This window comes from Maylandia zebra, linkage group LG15, assembly GCF_041146795.1.
Source record: "Maylandia zebra isolate NMK-2024a linkage group LG15, Mzebra_GT3a, whole genome shotgun sequence".
Classification (NCBI taxonomy): domain Eukaryota; kingdom Metazoa; phylum Chordata; class Actinopteri; order Cichliformes; family Cichlidae; genus Maylandia; species Maylandia zebra.
In genome coordinates, this window is record NC_135181.1 from 24393024 (window position 1) to 24409705 (window position 16682).

At 38.9% G+C, this 16682-nt stretch overlaps 1 protein-coding gene across 4 annotated transcripts in view; it reads left to right on the forward strand.

The window, feature by feature from the left end:
• The first annotated feature begins 277 nt into the window (after positions 1 to 277).
• Positions 278 to 16682, forward strand: part of col12a1b (collagen, type XII, alpha 1b) — a 149264-nt gene continuing 132859 nt past the window's right edge. For all 4 annotated transcript variants that reach the window (XM_024799003.2, XM_024799001.2, XM_076874176.1 and 1 more), the window contains exons 1-10: positions 278 to 468; positions 1154 to 1269; positions 5129 to 5245; positions 7364 to 7507; positions 9892 to 9951; positions 11198 to 11461; positions 12525 to 12689; positions 13882 to 14055; positions 14272 to 14562; positions 15346 to 15948. In XM_024799003.2, coding sequence (XP_024654771.2) covers positions 1191 to 1269; positions 5129 to 5245; positions 7364 to 7507; positions 9892 to 9951; positions 11198 to 11461; positions 12525 to 12689; positions 13882 to 14055; positions 14272 to 14562; positions 15346 to 15948 — 1897 coding nt within the window. In that variant the 5' untranslated portion in view covers positions 278 to 468; positions 1154 to 1190. The remainder of the gene's footprint in view (positions 469 to 1153; positions 1270 to 5128; positions 5246 to 7363; positions 7508 to 9891; positions 9952 to 11197; positions 11462 to 12524; positions 12690 to 13881; positions 14056 to 14271; positions 14563 to 15345; positions 15949 to 16682) is intronic.

Sequence of the window (16682 nt, forward strand, 5' to 3'; positions counted from 1 at the left end):
ACAAAATTTAAAGTGGGTAAAAACCTCTGACAGTTTTCCCCCACTAATCCCCCGCGACCCCGCTCTGCTGCTGTCTCCTTGCGGCCGAGACGCACAGAAGCCCTTCATCACCGGAAAGGAATGCAGAAAACTATGTAAAAGTTTCCGAGTGTGTGAGTCCTTCCGTGCTGCATTTTCAGAGGTTACACATCACTTTTGGCCCGGCTGGATGTCGTAAGAGCTCGCGGCGGGGTAGGCAGAGCTGGGAGCAGCCCCCCTGTTAAGTAGCAGATTGTGTGGAGACTCTTCCCACTTGGAAGGAGGCTCGCCGACGCGTCTGGGAAGCAGAAATCCGCGGAGCGCCCTGACTTCAACTCCGTACCACCTCACTCTCCCCTGTGTCGGGCTGGGGGTCTACAGCGAAACCTTTATCCTTTTAATTTTTTTTCTTTTTAAGCAAAACTAAAATTCAGCCAGCCATCTCTATAGGTCAGTCGTGCATGGTTTTTACATTTTTGGTACCATCTGTGGGGGATTATTTTTGTCACGACTTATTACAGGCTTTTTTCAGGTTTAAATGTTGAGTTATCTGAATTCAATAATATTCCATTCATTTCTATATTTATTTGGACTATTTTGTGAATGCGTGGATTCTTTCTCGACATTGCCGTGCGTAATTGCGCACGGCGCTACGGCTCAACTCGCCATTAAGATAAAATGGAAAGACTTTGTGCCCGTTAGAGTGGGTCATTTTCATCAGGCGGAGATATGAAATACTTGATTGGAGTCTGCAGAGTTAATGCAACAATAACTCGAGCTCCTTTAGAAAGTGGAAAAACGGAATTTTACGGGGAAAGATGAGCTAATGATTTGCTTTTGTGGGATTTTTGTCGGAAGTTTTAAAAGTTTCAATATGTAGATTTTGGCGAGTTTTACACATTTATACATATGAAGTCTGTCGTGTAAGTCTTTTGTCGCTGCTTGTGGAACTTTTTCAAGCGTCAGGATGACTTTCAGACTCATTCCTCTCTCCAAAGCGGCGTATTCTGATAACTTTTCAGCCTGATGTAGATTTGAATGAAGATTAATGAGCTCCGAGGTTCTCGTTCAGATAGGATTAACAGTCTTATGAAGCCCTGAGGGAGTTTAACTGCCTCCTTGGTTCCTCTCGCAGTTTCATTCATGCACTGCTGAGACCAGCGGAGCCGAAGATGAAGAGCAGGCTCTCTCTGGCAGCGGTTGCTGCCGTCCTGGTACTGCTGCTGTCCTCCTCTCAGGCCCAGGAGCAAGGTAAAGCCGCTCCTCCTCCTCCACTTCTTTTAATTCAACACATCTGAATTCTTCCACCTCCTCTCACCTCTGTCTCTCCTCTGCCTGCTGTGTGTAGCTGCACTTTTAGTCTAAATGAATAAAAAAAATCACTGAAGCAAATGTGTACCTGTGGATTGATTTGTTTGAACTTCTGATTTTAACTTCTGTTTGATGATTTTTTGTGATCCAGTGATTCACTTTTCCATCAAGAATTTCTGCTTGAAGAGAAAAACGACCCCAGCTTGAAATACATTGAGTTTGAGTTTCTAGACGGGAGGGTTTTTGTATTATTACTTTTGTTTTCGAAGCATGTCAAACCGTGAAGTTCAACTTTAATGAGAGCACGAATGCAGCTCAGATTTAATTGTGTAGTTAGATGTGGCTTCATGTTGGTGATTAACAAAAAAAAAAATCAGATATACGGTGAGAATATCATCACCTTTTTCCTGTAATTGAAAACCAAAGCAGTCTTGTTCTTAAATATTGAAAGGAAAAAAATGTGATTAAAATTAAATGCAGTCTAAGTTTTTAACGCCAGGTGGCGCCGTTGCTCGAAATCCCCGACTGCATTTTACTACAGATTACATTCCTCCAGTTTTAAAAAAGTAGAAGAGGAAAAAAGGAAAAAGCCCAGGCGGCACGTAGCCAAGTTTCCTCCCTACATCTTTTCTCTTGATGGAACGGAAAGACAAAATATGAGTTTCGCGTTATTTTCCAGAGGTTTCAGAGGTTAGGACAGGAGACAACTGGCTGCACTGAAATCTGGATCATCCCAGAATAAAAGCAGAAGAAAGCACAGTTAAAAAAGAAAGAAGGAAAGTTTCTTCTTCTCTCCTTTCCAAGAGACTTTCTGACCTCCTGAGACCCCCTCTCTGTCTTTAATGTCCCAACGGGGGGCCCTGGCTGCCTTTCCAGGGGTCACGGCACAGTAATGGGTCACATATATTCCACAATAGTTTGATGCTAGGGCCGGACTTAAAGGCTGAAACACCTTGAACACAAAGAAGCCTCCAAACGGGAAGGGCTCGGCTCCAAACAGTCCCATTTCAGAGCAAGAACTGCAGAATAAAATCAGTTTAGAACCGAGCCCTGGATGTGTTTAAAATGTGGATGAATGTGCGTGTGGATGGTAACAGTGTGTGTCTGGATTAAAAGCTGAAGTTTGTCGGGTAGTTTTTGGCTGTGATACCCCCCGTTCGGAAACAGAAGCAGCGGCCCCCTCCCCCACGCGGCCCTTGAATTGATTCACCAGGTTGGTGGTTCCTCCATTTTTAACGTCCTGTAACCTTCCCCGGTCAAGCCTTGACCCCCCAGGTCTTGGCTTCACGACAATATTTTACAGTGATATTCTTCACCCCTCCCCCACACTAACATAAAAACAACTGGTTGGTGGTCTAGAAATCCCGGCTAATCTATAAACTGTAGCTAGATCATCTGTATTTAGATTTATTTAATCCGTGCAGCTGGAAAGGTTGATGAGATGATCACAAACTCCGGAGCTCAGGTTACCCGCTGCGAACATGTGCTGATAAACTTCCTGCAGCATGAAAAGATTAAGAACTAGACACAGTTTTTCCACCTGTTTGTTACATGCAGAGGTTTATCGTGCATTTTTCTTTACAGTCAACCAATCCCACAAAAAGACCCAAACTAACAGCAGATGTTTCCTTCTGGTAATAAGTCACCTTCTTTAATATTTCTATTTGCTATAGAGCTCCACTGTAGACCTCGGAACACTGATGGACTCAGTTTTTGATTCTGGCAAACATGGGCACCATATTTGTGTTAATCTGCCTCTAAATATAGTCCCAAATGTGTGCTTTCCTGTATGTTCGCCAAAATCTTCAGCTTTGAACAGCTGTTTTTGGAAATTACTCAATCACTTTGAAAAATATAAACCACTTGGGAGCTTTGTGTGGGATTTATTGACAAGAAAGAAATTACTGAAAACCGTTATTCTCATTTGTCAGGAACAAAGTTACACTTCCTGTTATAGAAACAGATTTGTCTCTGCTTTTGTGCCTGAGGCAGACAGACAGTTGTGTTTATATTCAGCTATTTAAAGCCATATTGTGACTGAATGCCTTTTTTGTAGCACCAAGTTAGAGTCAACATCTTTGTGTATTATCTTGATAGCAAGCTAGAGCATCATAAATAAGCACCCCAACCTGAAGAATATCATTTTAAAATATTTCTTTAAAAACAGTCTGTGGTCCCTCGTGTACATGGAAACTTTTTGTTCATTGTCCTAAGTTGTTGTCAACAACTTTTCATGTACACGTGCATGATCTGCTTGTTTTGTTGCTTGTGGAAAGAAGCTGATAACATACGTTTAGAGACATGCTCTGTGAATAAATATAATTATTATCCTCCATGTCAATTTGGTTTGCTGGTTAACATGACAAAGACCAGTGGTTCTTAAACTATGATCCGAATCCTAGAAGTATTCTTGGAGTCTTAACTGTATGGTAAATTTCCAACAAAGGTAGATTATGGATCCTTTTTTTTAGACTTAAATAGTTTAAGAACCTCTGGTGTAGATTCTTTGGAAACATAAGAAAAAGATGTACACATGTCTGCACTCACATTGTGTATTCTTTTATGAGGTTTGCAATGGAGACAATGAGAGTGATGACTCCGGTCTTTATCCATTGTATAATCAGCACTTTCTTGGTCAATTCAACATCCTGTGTTGGATTGAGGTCATGGACAGACTGCTGGATGTCCGTCAGTCCATGTTGGAGTTAGCTGACAGGAGGAGATCGTGACTGGTGATTTTCAAAATTAAAAAAAAAAAAACGACATCACCAGCCACAAACATTTCAGGATTCAAAATATTTAAAAGGCATTGTTATCTGCATCCATGAGAGGTATGGAAGCAAACACAGGCCAAAACAATTGAATATTTTTTAAATATAATTATATTTTATTATTATTACTATTATTATCATTATGATTGTGGCTGTTCCGTCTAGGGATCGCCATGTAATTATGGAGTTGGGAAATACTGTATGTTGAGTTGTTAATGTTCAAATTTAAACACCAGGTAATAGCAGTGAAATCTTAATCAGAAAACAGTCATCATTCAAATTTTAATTCCTTAAAAGTTTTGTTCCTTAGGACCCCATTTAAACTGAATCAATGCAATATTTTAAAAAAAATGAAGTTCATTTAATAAGATTGAATTAGCAATGTCAGGATATAAAAACAAAAAAGTCTCACAATAAAGCTATGTGGCTGAAGAATGGTGTCAGTAATACCATTTATGATTGATTACACTTCATGTCTTAAGTGTTTGATGTTGAATTTTCCATTTTAGATGCTGTTGTCTTAATTTTATAACTCTGGTTTTACCAATCAACAAAGATTTTAAAATGTTACATAAAAGATGTGAGGGTAAATCCCATACGAGTCGAATAAAGACTCCTCAAACGCATTTTTTAAATACATGCCATCGCTTGTTGCTCTTAAAATTCATTTGACCTGTTTTTTGCTTCCATATTCATGATCATGCCCAAAATTCACCAGGTCTCATATACGAACCCTCTGTGTGTCCCTCCTAAGTTTTAGATACCGTTGTGTTGTGTTTGTTGTCTTGGTCTGTTGCCTGAGTTGTTGATTGTAGCCACACGAGCCAAACGGAGGTCATTTTTTTGTCTTCAAAATGGCTTTCCTCTCATTTGTAGTTTGGTGCGTCTTGTGTTGTTTGCACCAACAGTGAACTTGTCTAACTTCACCTTGGAAGTGTTGACTGTTGGTCCTTTTTTATAATGATCACTACAATACACTTCGCTCTTAAAGATAAAGTGCTAACTGCATTGATGTTTTTTCTTCACAGTGGACTCTCCATCAGACTTAAGATTTAAGATTTTAAGTGAGAACTCAGTGGAAATGATGTGGAGGAGACCACGGTCGAGGATACAGGGTTACAGAATAGAAGTGACCTCAGACACAGGTTGGTGCTCATTAAACCTGCAGGTTCTGTCGTGCCATGCCTGTAACATTACAAGTGTCATAAAGATTTCACTCAACCTGACAGGACTCAGCACTTACCGCAATTATCTAAAGGTTTCTGCAGACACAAGTTTAGCTCCAGGAGCTTCTAATGATAAAAAAGGAAAAACATTATGAATGGAGAAATCTTATCATCGGTTGCCAGCGCTGAACTTTGCCAGCACTGACATTGCAAACTGCAATCTGTGTTACTTTAGCTCAGGCATGCACATGTAAGACCTTTTATGTAATAGCTGAGATATTTATGCATAGATTTAAAAAGAAGAGCTATTATTTCAAATGATCCAAGACTTTACCCAAAATAACTCACCACTTTCAGAAAGACCATGTGCTGTTTCAACATCTTCACAAATCACAGCCTTAGAGTATATATACTTGTACTATATTATACTAACTTACTGATAGAACTAACATTAGTTTGCATGCTGATAGTCACCAACTCATATTTCAGAATCATCATTCAGAACCCAGTAAAATGTCCTCAACTAAGACTTCTGTATTCTATATAATTTCAAAAATTGTTAGTAAAACTTACGTGAGTACAAGTTTCTTCTTATGCATGGAAAAAATAGCACTAACATCATACACTGAGTAATAGAACTAACTTTAGCTTATATATATTTAAATGTTGCCAGGTGTAAGTGACTTATTGTTGCTAACTAAAATTAACATCAACTTATATACAATCAAACACAGACATACTTTTAATAGCTGACAGAGCTAACATCAGCAAAGTCAAATGTAGATAGTAAAAATATGTCATTTACATCTAACTAACATTCAAACACTCACAGGGGTATGCAATGTGCTGTTACTAACTAAAAGAATTAACGTCCACTCACATACGATCAAACACAGACACAGAACTATTAAATCATTGACAGGTAAGGGACGTACTGTTGCTAGTTAACAAAACTAGCATCAGTTTAAATACAAACATGTAAGTAAAAGTAAGTGAAACACTTTTTTTTTTATTTAACAGAGGTAATGTTTAGTTATTTATTGGCAATTGCTATTCAAAAGCCATCTTAAGAAAGTGTACTAAGTGAGTAGCATATTACTTTCAATAACAGATCTTTTCTGACAAGAAACAGGTACTGAGATTATTAGCTTTTCAACATGAAGGCTTTACAAGGACTAAATTGATGAGGCTATGATGTGAATGTGACATATCATTGCTATTGCTGAACGAGCTAAGTAACAGAACTAATATTAGCTTTAATATGTATATTCATCAACAACAAGTTGTAACAGCTACATACTATTAGCTAGCTAACCAAACCCCAAAACTGTAGCTTGCACTTCCATATTGACTAAGAAATAAGGATAACAGTTACATACCTTGACTAACTGCCCATATAGCTAACTTTAACATTAGCCTTTCTATTCATGTCAATTAGCAAATAGATTAGCCAGTTATCTTTTTTTTTTTTTTTTTTTTTTTTTTTTTGCTGAGATAGCAAAACAAGAGTCATTTTTATTAAAAAAAAAAAAAAAGTCAACCTACAAAAAGGTCAACCTAGAAACGTTTCAAATGATGTTAAAAACAAATACTAAATAAATAAGCTAGGATGGGTAACTGATAAACACCAAGGTTGATATATTTTGTCAAGAAATAGGCCTAATATATAACAGTAAATATTTTTACGTTTCTGTTTTTTGTTAAATAAAAAAGTAACTGAAAATTAGTTTGTAAGTTTTACAGTTTCAGTTATTAGAGGCACAGAAATATTAGAGAAAGTTTTGACATTAAATATAATCTGTTAATATTGTTCATTTCTATTAGCTGAGGCTAAGATATTTTTTAACAAATAATTAGCATTCATCTTATGGAACATTCAGGGGAATTAAAGGGTTAAAATAATGTGTGTTTTATAGTAACAAAGAAAGTTGTTTTTTTATCAAATCGATTGTACTATTGTGTGTTTACATGGCTATTCCAGTCCCCGGGTCAGCAGTCGAAATCAGGTTTTTCTGAAGCCCTGTACTGACTCTTGGAGAAATCAAGTCATGTAATAGTTTCCTAATGACTTCCCTCTGACTTTGTGCATTCTTGTAGAAGAACCAACAAAAGAATTTACTCTGCCTGCATCTGCCACTAAGACCTCCATTTCAGACCTGACTCCAGATGTGGATTATGTCGTAACGATAACTGCATATTCTGGATCAGAGCAGAGTCTGCCCATCTCCGGCCAGATCACACGTGAGTCACCGTGTCTCTGCATTTGTGTGCTTGTGGAAATCAATGCCAGATGTCCCGTAAAAAGCTTAAAAAAAAAGCTAAAAACTAACACCGAGTGTGGAAGATAACAGAGAGACACCTGCCAGGTGTTGCCCTTTCACCAGTATATGTTAATAACATTGCTCGGTTTCTACATTCGTTTCAGTATTTTGGTGTTTCAGTACAGCAGACTGTTTGTCATTCAAGGAAACAACCTCAAATGTATTTCTTTATTTAAATTGCTTTAATTTGACTTAAAAATAGGTTTGTATTTAATTCTTTATCCTGGAAACAGTAAATCACAAAGCAAGCTCACCACAAGGTCCATTTAGCATGACATTTGGAGTCAGTTAAGACAATTTTTAGTTTGCCAAAGTTAAAAACTGTAGACTAAAAGTCTGACTTGACAGATTTAAGCAAATCTGCAGCACAGGGAGCCAGCCAGGACAGATTCCAGTTGTATACAGTTTCCATTCTGCTGGTGCCATGTGATATGGTCAGAAGTTCTAGAAAAAAATCCACCAAGCAATCGTGCTGGTGAGCCTTTTTTCTCAACTGCTGCTTTTACTGGTTATTAGTCTGAGAGTTACTTAGGAGAGACAGAAAATTGTCTTTGGCTTACTTATTGATACCATAAATTCGAAAGCAAAAACAAGACAATTGAAAACAGGCACGAGGAACAGCATGAACAACATGACTTCAAAGGTGAGTTTTTTTAATGCAGAAGGGAGGGGTTTTACTATTTACAGAATTTTTTGAATAGTTTACCACTACCTAATTACAGAAAAAAGACACAAGAGCAGCTCAAATTGTATTGTGCAAAAATAATGGCTACATTAAGTTGTGCAATGAGAATTTATAAGTAGGCATTGCTTCTTTTGACCCTTTTGCAATTCAAAAACAATTTGTTCTTCTGCACTTGGAAAACAGCAACCTGTAGCGTGTCTACCACAGATTTCCATCAACATTTTTCCTCTATATTACTTTACCATAATCAACAGTTCCAGCACCAAAAGATAAAATTTCATTATTCACTTTGGTCACTTGGCTGAAGACATTTTTGAAATATTACAGCCTGTTATTATTGAGGTAAAGGTCTTGGTGAGATTAAAAACCTATTTTCAAGAGTTACCTGGCCTAAAAGATAACTGATATAAGCATAAACACACAAATACAACTGTCAAACGCTACAGTCAGTGGACACAACGTCTACCAATATTATTTTCTCAGTTCTATAACACCGACTTAAATTCCCACATAGTAATCAGCTCAGATTTTTCCAGGAGATAGGGACAGCATAATTAAAGGTAGTTTTTGGAATCACCCTTACTAACATGTTACTAAATTGTTCACCACTAGGGGGCAGATACCAAAGGATAACAGCAGCACACATTTCAACACATTGCCCCTGTTGGTGAAAGATCTATGTACATTTTGCAGAATGTCATTTTTGAAAAAGTACCTTCAAATAATGTTTGTATTAACATACTGCACCATCTTATTGCACTAAGAGGTATTAGATATTTTTTTAAGCCTGGCCCTAGTTCAGATTCATTTAACACCATATAAAGACTTTTTTTTTTTTTTTTTACCATTTTTGATCATTAAAAAAAAGGAAGAAAGAATTTACAAAAAGTACCCTTTATGCCTAATTCTGTTTCGGACCAAACAATTGTAAAATACAATGAGGAATAAAGTCATACTGATTATGGTTTTTACTCATACATGAACAGAAGTTAGAGGAAACCACTCCAAGGAGAGGTTTGTAGCTAAAAATCAACCAATAGAAAAGACTGAAGACATTTAAAGATAACAACTTGTAAATAAAATGTAAAGCACTTTGGTGTTCAGAGGAAGAAAGGATTTCTTTGGATTGTCAAACCAGGGATAGGCCTAAACCATGTTTATGATGTTTAAAAGCAAAAGTATGAAATGGGACACTGACCCAGATTTCAGGCTTTGACTGAGGTCTTCACTGACATCATGGCAGCAGTTTTTGGTGGGGACAACTGATGATCTGAGAAGCCCTCTGAGCTTGAGCTATGCTGGAAATCCTACACAAACTATGACATCAACCTGACAGTTTCTCCATTTGGGAGCTCATTTGGAAGTTTGTTGCATCACGAAAAAGGAAAAATTGCTCAAGAAACCCTCTGATGAGAGGATAAATCCTACGTAGGGAAATTTAAAACACAAGAGTTGGGCTGATTTCAGAGGTCTGCCTTCACATGAAGAAAAACAGTGACAGAAAATGATTCATAACATGTCATCACTGTAAAGATATTGGGTTTCCTGAGGATAATTTCAGCACAATAGATAATATGAACTGACTTTTGTAATTACGCGATTGTTTCATTGTCTTACAGTTGAATCTAGTGGAAGCACAAGAGGAACTTCCAGGAAACCAGACTCTTCAGATTCAGCCAGTGAGTACTTTTGTTCACTTATTACACACCTTAGTTTGACCAGGGGTTTCACTTCCTACTCAGATAATGATGAGTCATAAATCCACTGCCATACCTCCTCGACTTTTTGTTCGTGGGTTTTCTTCTGGGCGGTGTTCATCAGTGTGAGCTTAGCAGTGAAGGAAGGCTCTACAAACACCCCATTGTATAGCAATAATCAAAATTAGGCCCCCATAAATCTCTGAAGGATTTGGTCATCGATTTGGTTCCCTGCCGAGCAGTTATGCCAATACGGGGGAAGCTGCACATGCTCAGTGCGGCGGGGGTCATAGGTGTGGTGGGAGGTTGCTGCTGTTGGAGCTGTGGGAGTGAGCTGAACCCAGCCCCGAAGTGCTGAGAGAAGTGGAAACCATTACAGATGCTGATTTACAAGAGCGCTGCTTCTGCCACTGCTGCCCTGGCCCCCGTTCTGCACACGATGACGAGGTTGTGCAGATTTTTCCTTCTCTTCATGAGGGAAAAGTCACGAGGAAACTCCCAGAAAGCAGGGCAGAGGAGAGACAATGAAGTCTGGTTCAACAAACAGTGTCTAAATTAACAAAAAATAATGACTTTAAAACATGCTGAGCTGAGAAAAGTGAATGCGAGTAAATCCAACATCTTAACACCCCCAAGTAAAATTTTAGTGGTTAAGGTCTGTTTAAAAGTTTAGGATTAGGCAACTAAAAGTATGCCACTTTATACTGGAAGCTGAAGGTTCTAACGTTAGAGAGAAGAACCCAAAAATCCGAAGAAACATCCACATTCAGGTCTACACAGTGGCAGGACTTGAACACCAGCACTGCTGAGCTGTTTGGCGTGATGATCTTTGATGTAGCCAGCAACTTCTGAAGCTTCATTGAGTCACTTGTTAGCAAATGCTTTTTCTGGCACATGTACAGGATTCAACTTCATGAGTGGGATATTTACTGACATCTTAGTTTAACCCTCAGGCCTTAATTTCAAGCATTAACCAAACAAATCCACTCAAATTGACTTTCAGACGAGAGAGCCAAAAGTGGAACAATGCAAATCATTATTTAATCTAAAATAACACTGAGTGGGTTTTTTTTAGTCTCAACAAAGAATATTGACGTTATCGAGAAAGTACTGCCACTGAATAAACCTAAAGTCCAAGGCTATTACTCACATATGGGGGCAGAAAAATTACATTTTCTGTTTAATGTTCAGCGTTTTCTTCCTTTTCATTCTTGAACTTTTTTTGCAGGATGCTCTGCCAGCGTCATCGGCGATGTGGTGTTCTTGGTGGACGGCTCCTGGAGCGTAGGCAGGCCAAACTTCAAATACATACGCTCCTTCATCTCTGCGGCTGCCGGAGCCTTTCATATCGGCGAGGAAAAAACCCGGGTAGGCGTGGTCCAGTACAGTGATGACGCCAGGACTGAGTTCAACCTGAACGAACACCAGACCAGACCGGCGCTTCTGCGGGCCATCGGCTCAATGCCGTACAAAGGAGGCAACACGAACACAGGTGACCTGTTGATGCTGTTCAGTTCTTTGGGTTTTCTGTGGAGTTAAATTGACCTGGGACATTTTCAATCAGTAACACCCTTTTTAAGGGGGATGTTTATCTTTGGTAGCAAGAATAATCGTTTTTTAATACATGGCTGTTAAAGACTGATTTGTTTTTGTGAGGTGAGTGCTCATTTCACGTGTGTCTCGCTTGGCTCACTTGACAAATAGGCAGGCAAAACTCTGGGATGTAAGGGAATTAAAAACACATCCATTAAAGTACAGGGAAATAAAATTATAATCACATAACACACAGTTTAACTTGCTGAGAAAGCAATAAAGCAGCCTTGTCAGGGCCACTTGAGTCAAAACGGGATTGTTATTGCAAGTGAAGTCATTTAAATTTGGCGAGATCACTCTGATCTGGGACCTCCCCGCCCTTCCATGGGTGTACATGGAAAGAGAGCAGCAGCAGGACCCTCTGACAAAACAGAGCAGGCATTGATAATAAGAGAAATAACAATGATTAATTCAGATACAGCATGAAATGGAAGAGCTGGATTAGAGGTGGGCTGCAAAGTAGCTCACAGTAACTGTATGCAGAGTGAAGTAGTGCCTGAATAGTGCACGCAAGATGAAATGAGAAATGCCAGGAGTGCTACTGAATTTGAACCATTCCTGCTAAGACCATGCTCATTTTAAATCCTCAAATTTTGAAACAGATCACATATGAAATGTTCAGAAGACAGATCAAGAAAATTACAAGTAATATAAAATTTCGTCAAGAAAAGAGAAAGAAAAAATGGAGTTTATATCAAACTTGAAGGAGCGCATGATCAATGAAGGTACCTCAGAGAATTAAATGTCAAAAAGTTTGCTGGTGGATTTCTCATCATGATTATGTGCTGTGTTTCATCCTTCTGTGATATCTCTGATTTTGCTGCTCGGTTTATTGCTGAGTTTGAGTTTTGGTCTACAAAAAGATTTCCTGAATCAAATAGTTGTTTTTCTCCTCATCATTCTACAATTTAAATCTAAGAACACCCAATGAAGTAAAACTCTTCTCTCTCTCATTGGTCCAGGTGACGCTCTGGACTACGTTTTGAGAAATGTTTTCAGTGAGGCGTCCGGCGCCAGAAACGGTCTCCCCAAAGTGCTGGTGATCATCACAGATGGCAAATCTGAGGATCCAGTGGCGAGCTATGCCAAGCAGCTCCGGAGCACGGGGGTGGAGATCTTTGTCCTCGGTATGCAGCCAGAGCAATTTTATTGCACTCCACATTACATTTTCCATTCGTATTTAATGCTTTTAGCAGGGGTTTGTAACAAAAGCAACCTGTGGTGACGTAGTAATGGAACAAGGTTAAATTCCTACATCGTTAACCTACAAGCAAGTGATAGCAGGTTTTATGTGTGTTTATGCTCCAGTTTCGCTCAGACTTTCCACAAACTCAGACGAAGAAACACCACTGGGATGTTGCTATGGAGTTAAAGAGGCCTGGTGGTTCAGGACTTATAGCTCATCTTTTGCAGTCAGTGGAAACAGATCAATGATAGAAAACTGCTTAGCGAGACACTAATGGTTTTTAGTTTTTGTCAGAGGACCACTGTAACCTTCCTGCTACGTTCCCTAGAGACAATTTATCGGGCTAGCCATCATGTTTTTGGAGGTTATCCCAGCTTTAAAAGGATTCTTAAAGGTGGAGTTTGGTGGAGTTGTCTTAAGGCAAAGCTTACAGTGACATGGCTTCTTTTGGCAAATATGAGTTCTTAACTTTTGTGGGTCTAAGGTCACGTGTTTTATAGAAACACTGAATGGTGCAGGAAGTAATGGTAATTACTCAGTGCCTCTAATCAAAAAGTTGTTGGGTTTAAACCCCAGCCCCAGCAAATAGGCACTTATGAAAGAACTTTAACCCATATCATAGTTAACCCTGTCTAAAATATTTTTTTAGTAAGTACCTCTCTCAATAAGAAAGTTCACAGGATACCAGCTGTCTTAGTCAAACTTAAATCTATGCATGGATACAACTCTTCCAACAGTGTCAAAGTTTTACAGAGGAGTATAGCACCATAAACCCTTTTCATATTTACTGCCCATGTTGTCAGACTTTCCAACCAATGTGGAACAGAAAAGAGAGCATTTAATATGCAAACGTGGAAAGTAAATGCTCGCTTAACTTTGTTACAGATTGTTCATTTCATCCAGTATTTACAGACCTGGAGCAAATGCACCCGTTACCTCGTCAACCAATGCCAGTGAGTTTACAAGGATGGCTAAGAATTCAGTGGTGTCGCCTCAGCTTAGCTCAAAATGAGGAATCATCTCTAAATTTGGCCGGCATTGAAAACCACAACAATTTCCACATGTTCATGAAGAACCATCCACTCTGCTTTTACCACAGCTTTGAGTTTGTGGTTTGTCTTTTCCCCCCGTAGGTATCCAACAGGCAGATGAAGAGGAGATGAGGCTAATGGCCTCTACCCCTTACAGCAGTCACATCTACAGTGTGGCCACCTTCGACATGATAAAGAACGTGCAAAAACAGCTCATTACTCGGATGTGCGCTGGTGTAGAAGATCAGCTCAATGTGGTAGTCAGTGGAGACGAATGTGAGACATCTTTAAAACTAATACTTTCATGCCTAGTCTGAGTTGTTAAAAAACATTCTCTTGCCATTTGTACCTTTGTTTTTACCCTTTAATATGGTTGAAACTGTAGTTTGATGTAGATTGCAGTATACACTCTTATTTTTTGTCTCTTATTTTTTATTTAATTTTTCCAAATATATGACATTATAATTGTGATTCCATCTCTTATTTTTGCAGTTGTTGAGCCAGCCTCCAATCTCCAGGTCCAGGAGGTAATCTCAAAGTCCATGCGGTTGATGTGGGACCCCTCTATTGGAGATGTTTCCGGATACAAGATTCAGCTGATCCCCATGATGGCTGGCAGCATGCGTCAGGAACTGTACGTGGGCGCAGGCCAGACCTCGGTGGTGGTCCGAGGTCTCTCGGCAGATACAGAGTACCAAATCGTTCTGTTTGCCTTGAAGGGATTGACACCCAGCGAGCCCATCACGGCCATGCAGAAGACTCTGCCAGTTAGAGTTTCACTGGGTGAGTACTAAACAATGAAAGTAAAAGTTTATAGAGAGACTTCTCTTTGACTACCGGCATAGATTAATGAATAAAATGTCTGTAAGTGAATCAGTGGTTTAATTGGCAGGCTCTGACAAACTGTACTGACTCAGCACTCTGCTGTTAATAATGCAAAGAAACCTGGAAACATTGTATCAGCTCACATGTCAGACTAAACAAATTGCAGGTGACAATCAAAAAGTTTTGGGAACAGGTCCATAAAAAAGCTTACTAAATTTAAACCAGTGATGTCTAAGTCATCACTTCTAGCTCTAGTCCTGAAGACTAATTTTATATCTTAAAAACAAAAAAAAAGTGATTCTTGGAATAAATGTTCATAGATTTCAATGCTTGTTAGTTAGAATACTTCCTTATTTTTCTCCAATGATTGCCAAGACTTTGGAAAGCAATTAAAAAAACCAAATTCTGATAGCACAGGGATAGAGTTAGAGCTAGTATTATGCCTGATTAGACCTCAGGGGGCCTCAGTGTGACTTGCAGCCACACTGGAAACTGTGCACTGCTGCCTATTTGACTAGAAAAACCAGCCAAATTCTAATCAATTATAGTTTTCACTTGACTATGAGCGCTCTTGTAACATGTTGTTCAAATGTTGTATTATCTTTAGAGGACTAGCACATGCTATTAAGACTTTCTCAACACCACCATTCTTTAGCTCAATATCAACTTTATACAAGAATAAACACCTTTATTGTAAAGAATTTAACAGTCAACTTTGTACTTTTTTTTCTGTCTATCCAGAATGTTCCCTTGGTGTGGATGTGCAGGCTGATGTTGTCCTTCTGGTTGATGGATCCTATAGCATTGGTCTGGCAAATTTTGCCAAAGTAAAAGCATTCCTAGAGGTGTTGGTCAATACTTTTGACATTGGGCCTGACAAAGTTCAGATCAGCTTGGTCCAGTACAGCAGGGATCCTCACCCTGAGTTCTACCTGAACACTCACCACGATCTAAATGCCGTGGTCAAGGCTGTGCGAAATTTCCCATACCGTGGCGGCTCCACCAACACCGGCAGGGCCATGACTTATGTCAAGGAGAAGATATTCCAGGCTGCCAGAGGAGCGCGTGCCAATGTTCCTCGTGTCACCATCCTCATCACTGATGGAAAGTCATCCGATGCCTTCCAAGAGCCGGCCACCAGGCTGAGAAATGCTGATGTGGAGATTTTTGCTGTGGGTGTTAAGGATGCTGTGCGAAGTGAGCTTGAGGCCATTGCTAATCCACCTGCAGAGACCCATGTGTACACTGTAGAAGACTTTGATGCCTTCCAGAGGATTTCCAAAGAACTCATTCAGTCCATCTGCCTCCGGATTGAACAGGAACTCCGCAACATCCTCCAGAGACGTAAGTAATGTGGTTATAATCGTCTATGCAGATGACATTGTGCTATGCTGGGCTTTGTTTGACCAATGTGCTTGTGTTTTGTGTTTAGGGTTATAGAGTTCCATAAGATTTCATTTTTTCTTTTGATGGATACATATATTATTTTTAATTCAGCCTTTATTTGGACTGTGTTATTTATGTAAAAAAAGAAAGCAATGCTCATTTTAATCTAATTCAGGTTGCTTTATGTAGTTGTGTACATCCTAGCTTTAACTGTAATGCTGGATGTTAATCAGTTTTGCACACTGAATCCCTATCAAACATGAACATGGTTGAAACAACAAACAACAACAAAACACCACAGAAGTCTTTGTAATTTAATTAATTTGGCAACTGATGACTTTTTAAGTAATGTGAACTTTTGTCCTCTTTTATCTGCATGATAAACTTGCAGTTTAGAATAAATTCAGAAAGTTAATTGGAATGGGAAACAGTCAGAAATTGGAGGTTTGACATTCTTACTCTTCTTTCGATTGAGGATATCTGCTTTATTTCATTTTTTATAATCTATAATAATGGATAGTATAAAACAGTGACTGGACACAAATTTTTTTCAATAGAAAGTCTGAAAAGGACATCTAGGCAATGTCCAAGACGTACATCGTGAAGTCAAGATACTTACTTTTGTTTGCATAAGTTTTCTTTTTTCAATTACAGCCAGAAATCAAGAGCATATTAAGGCTATTCAGCATCAT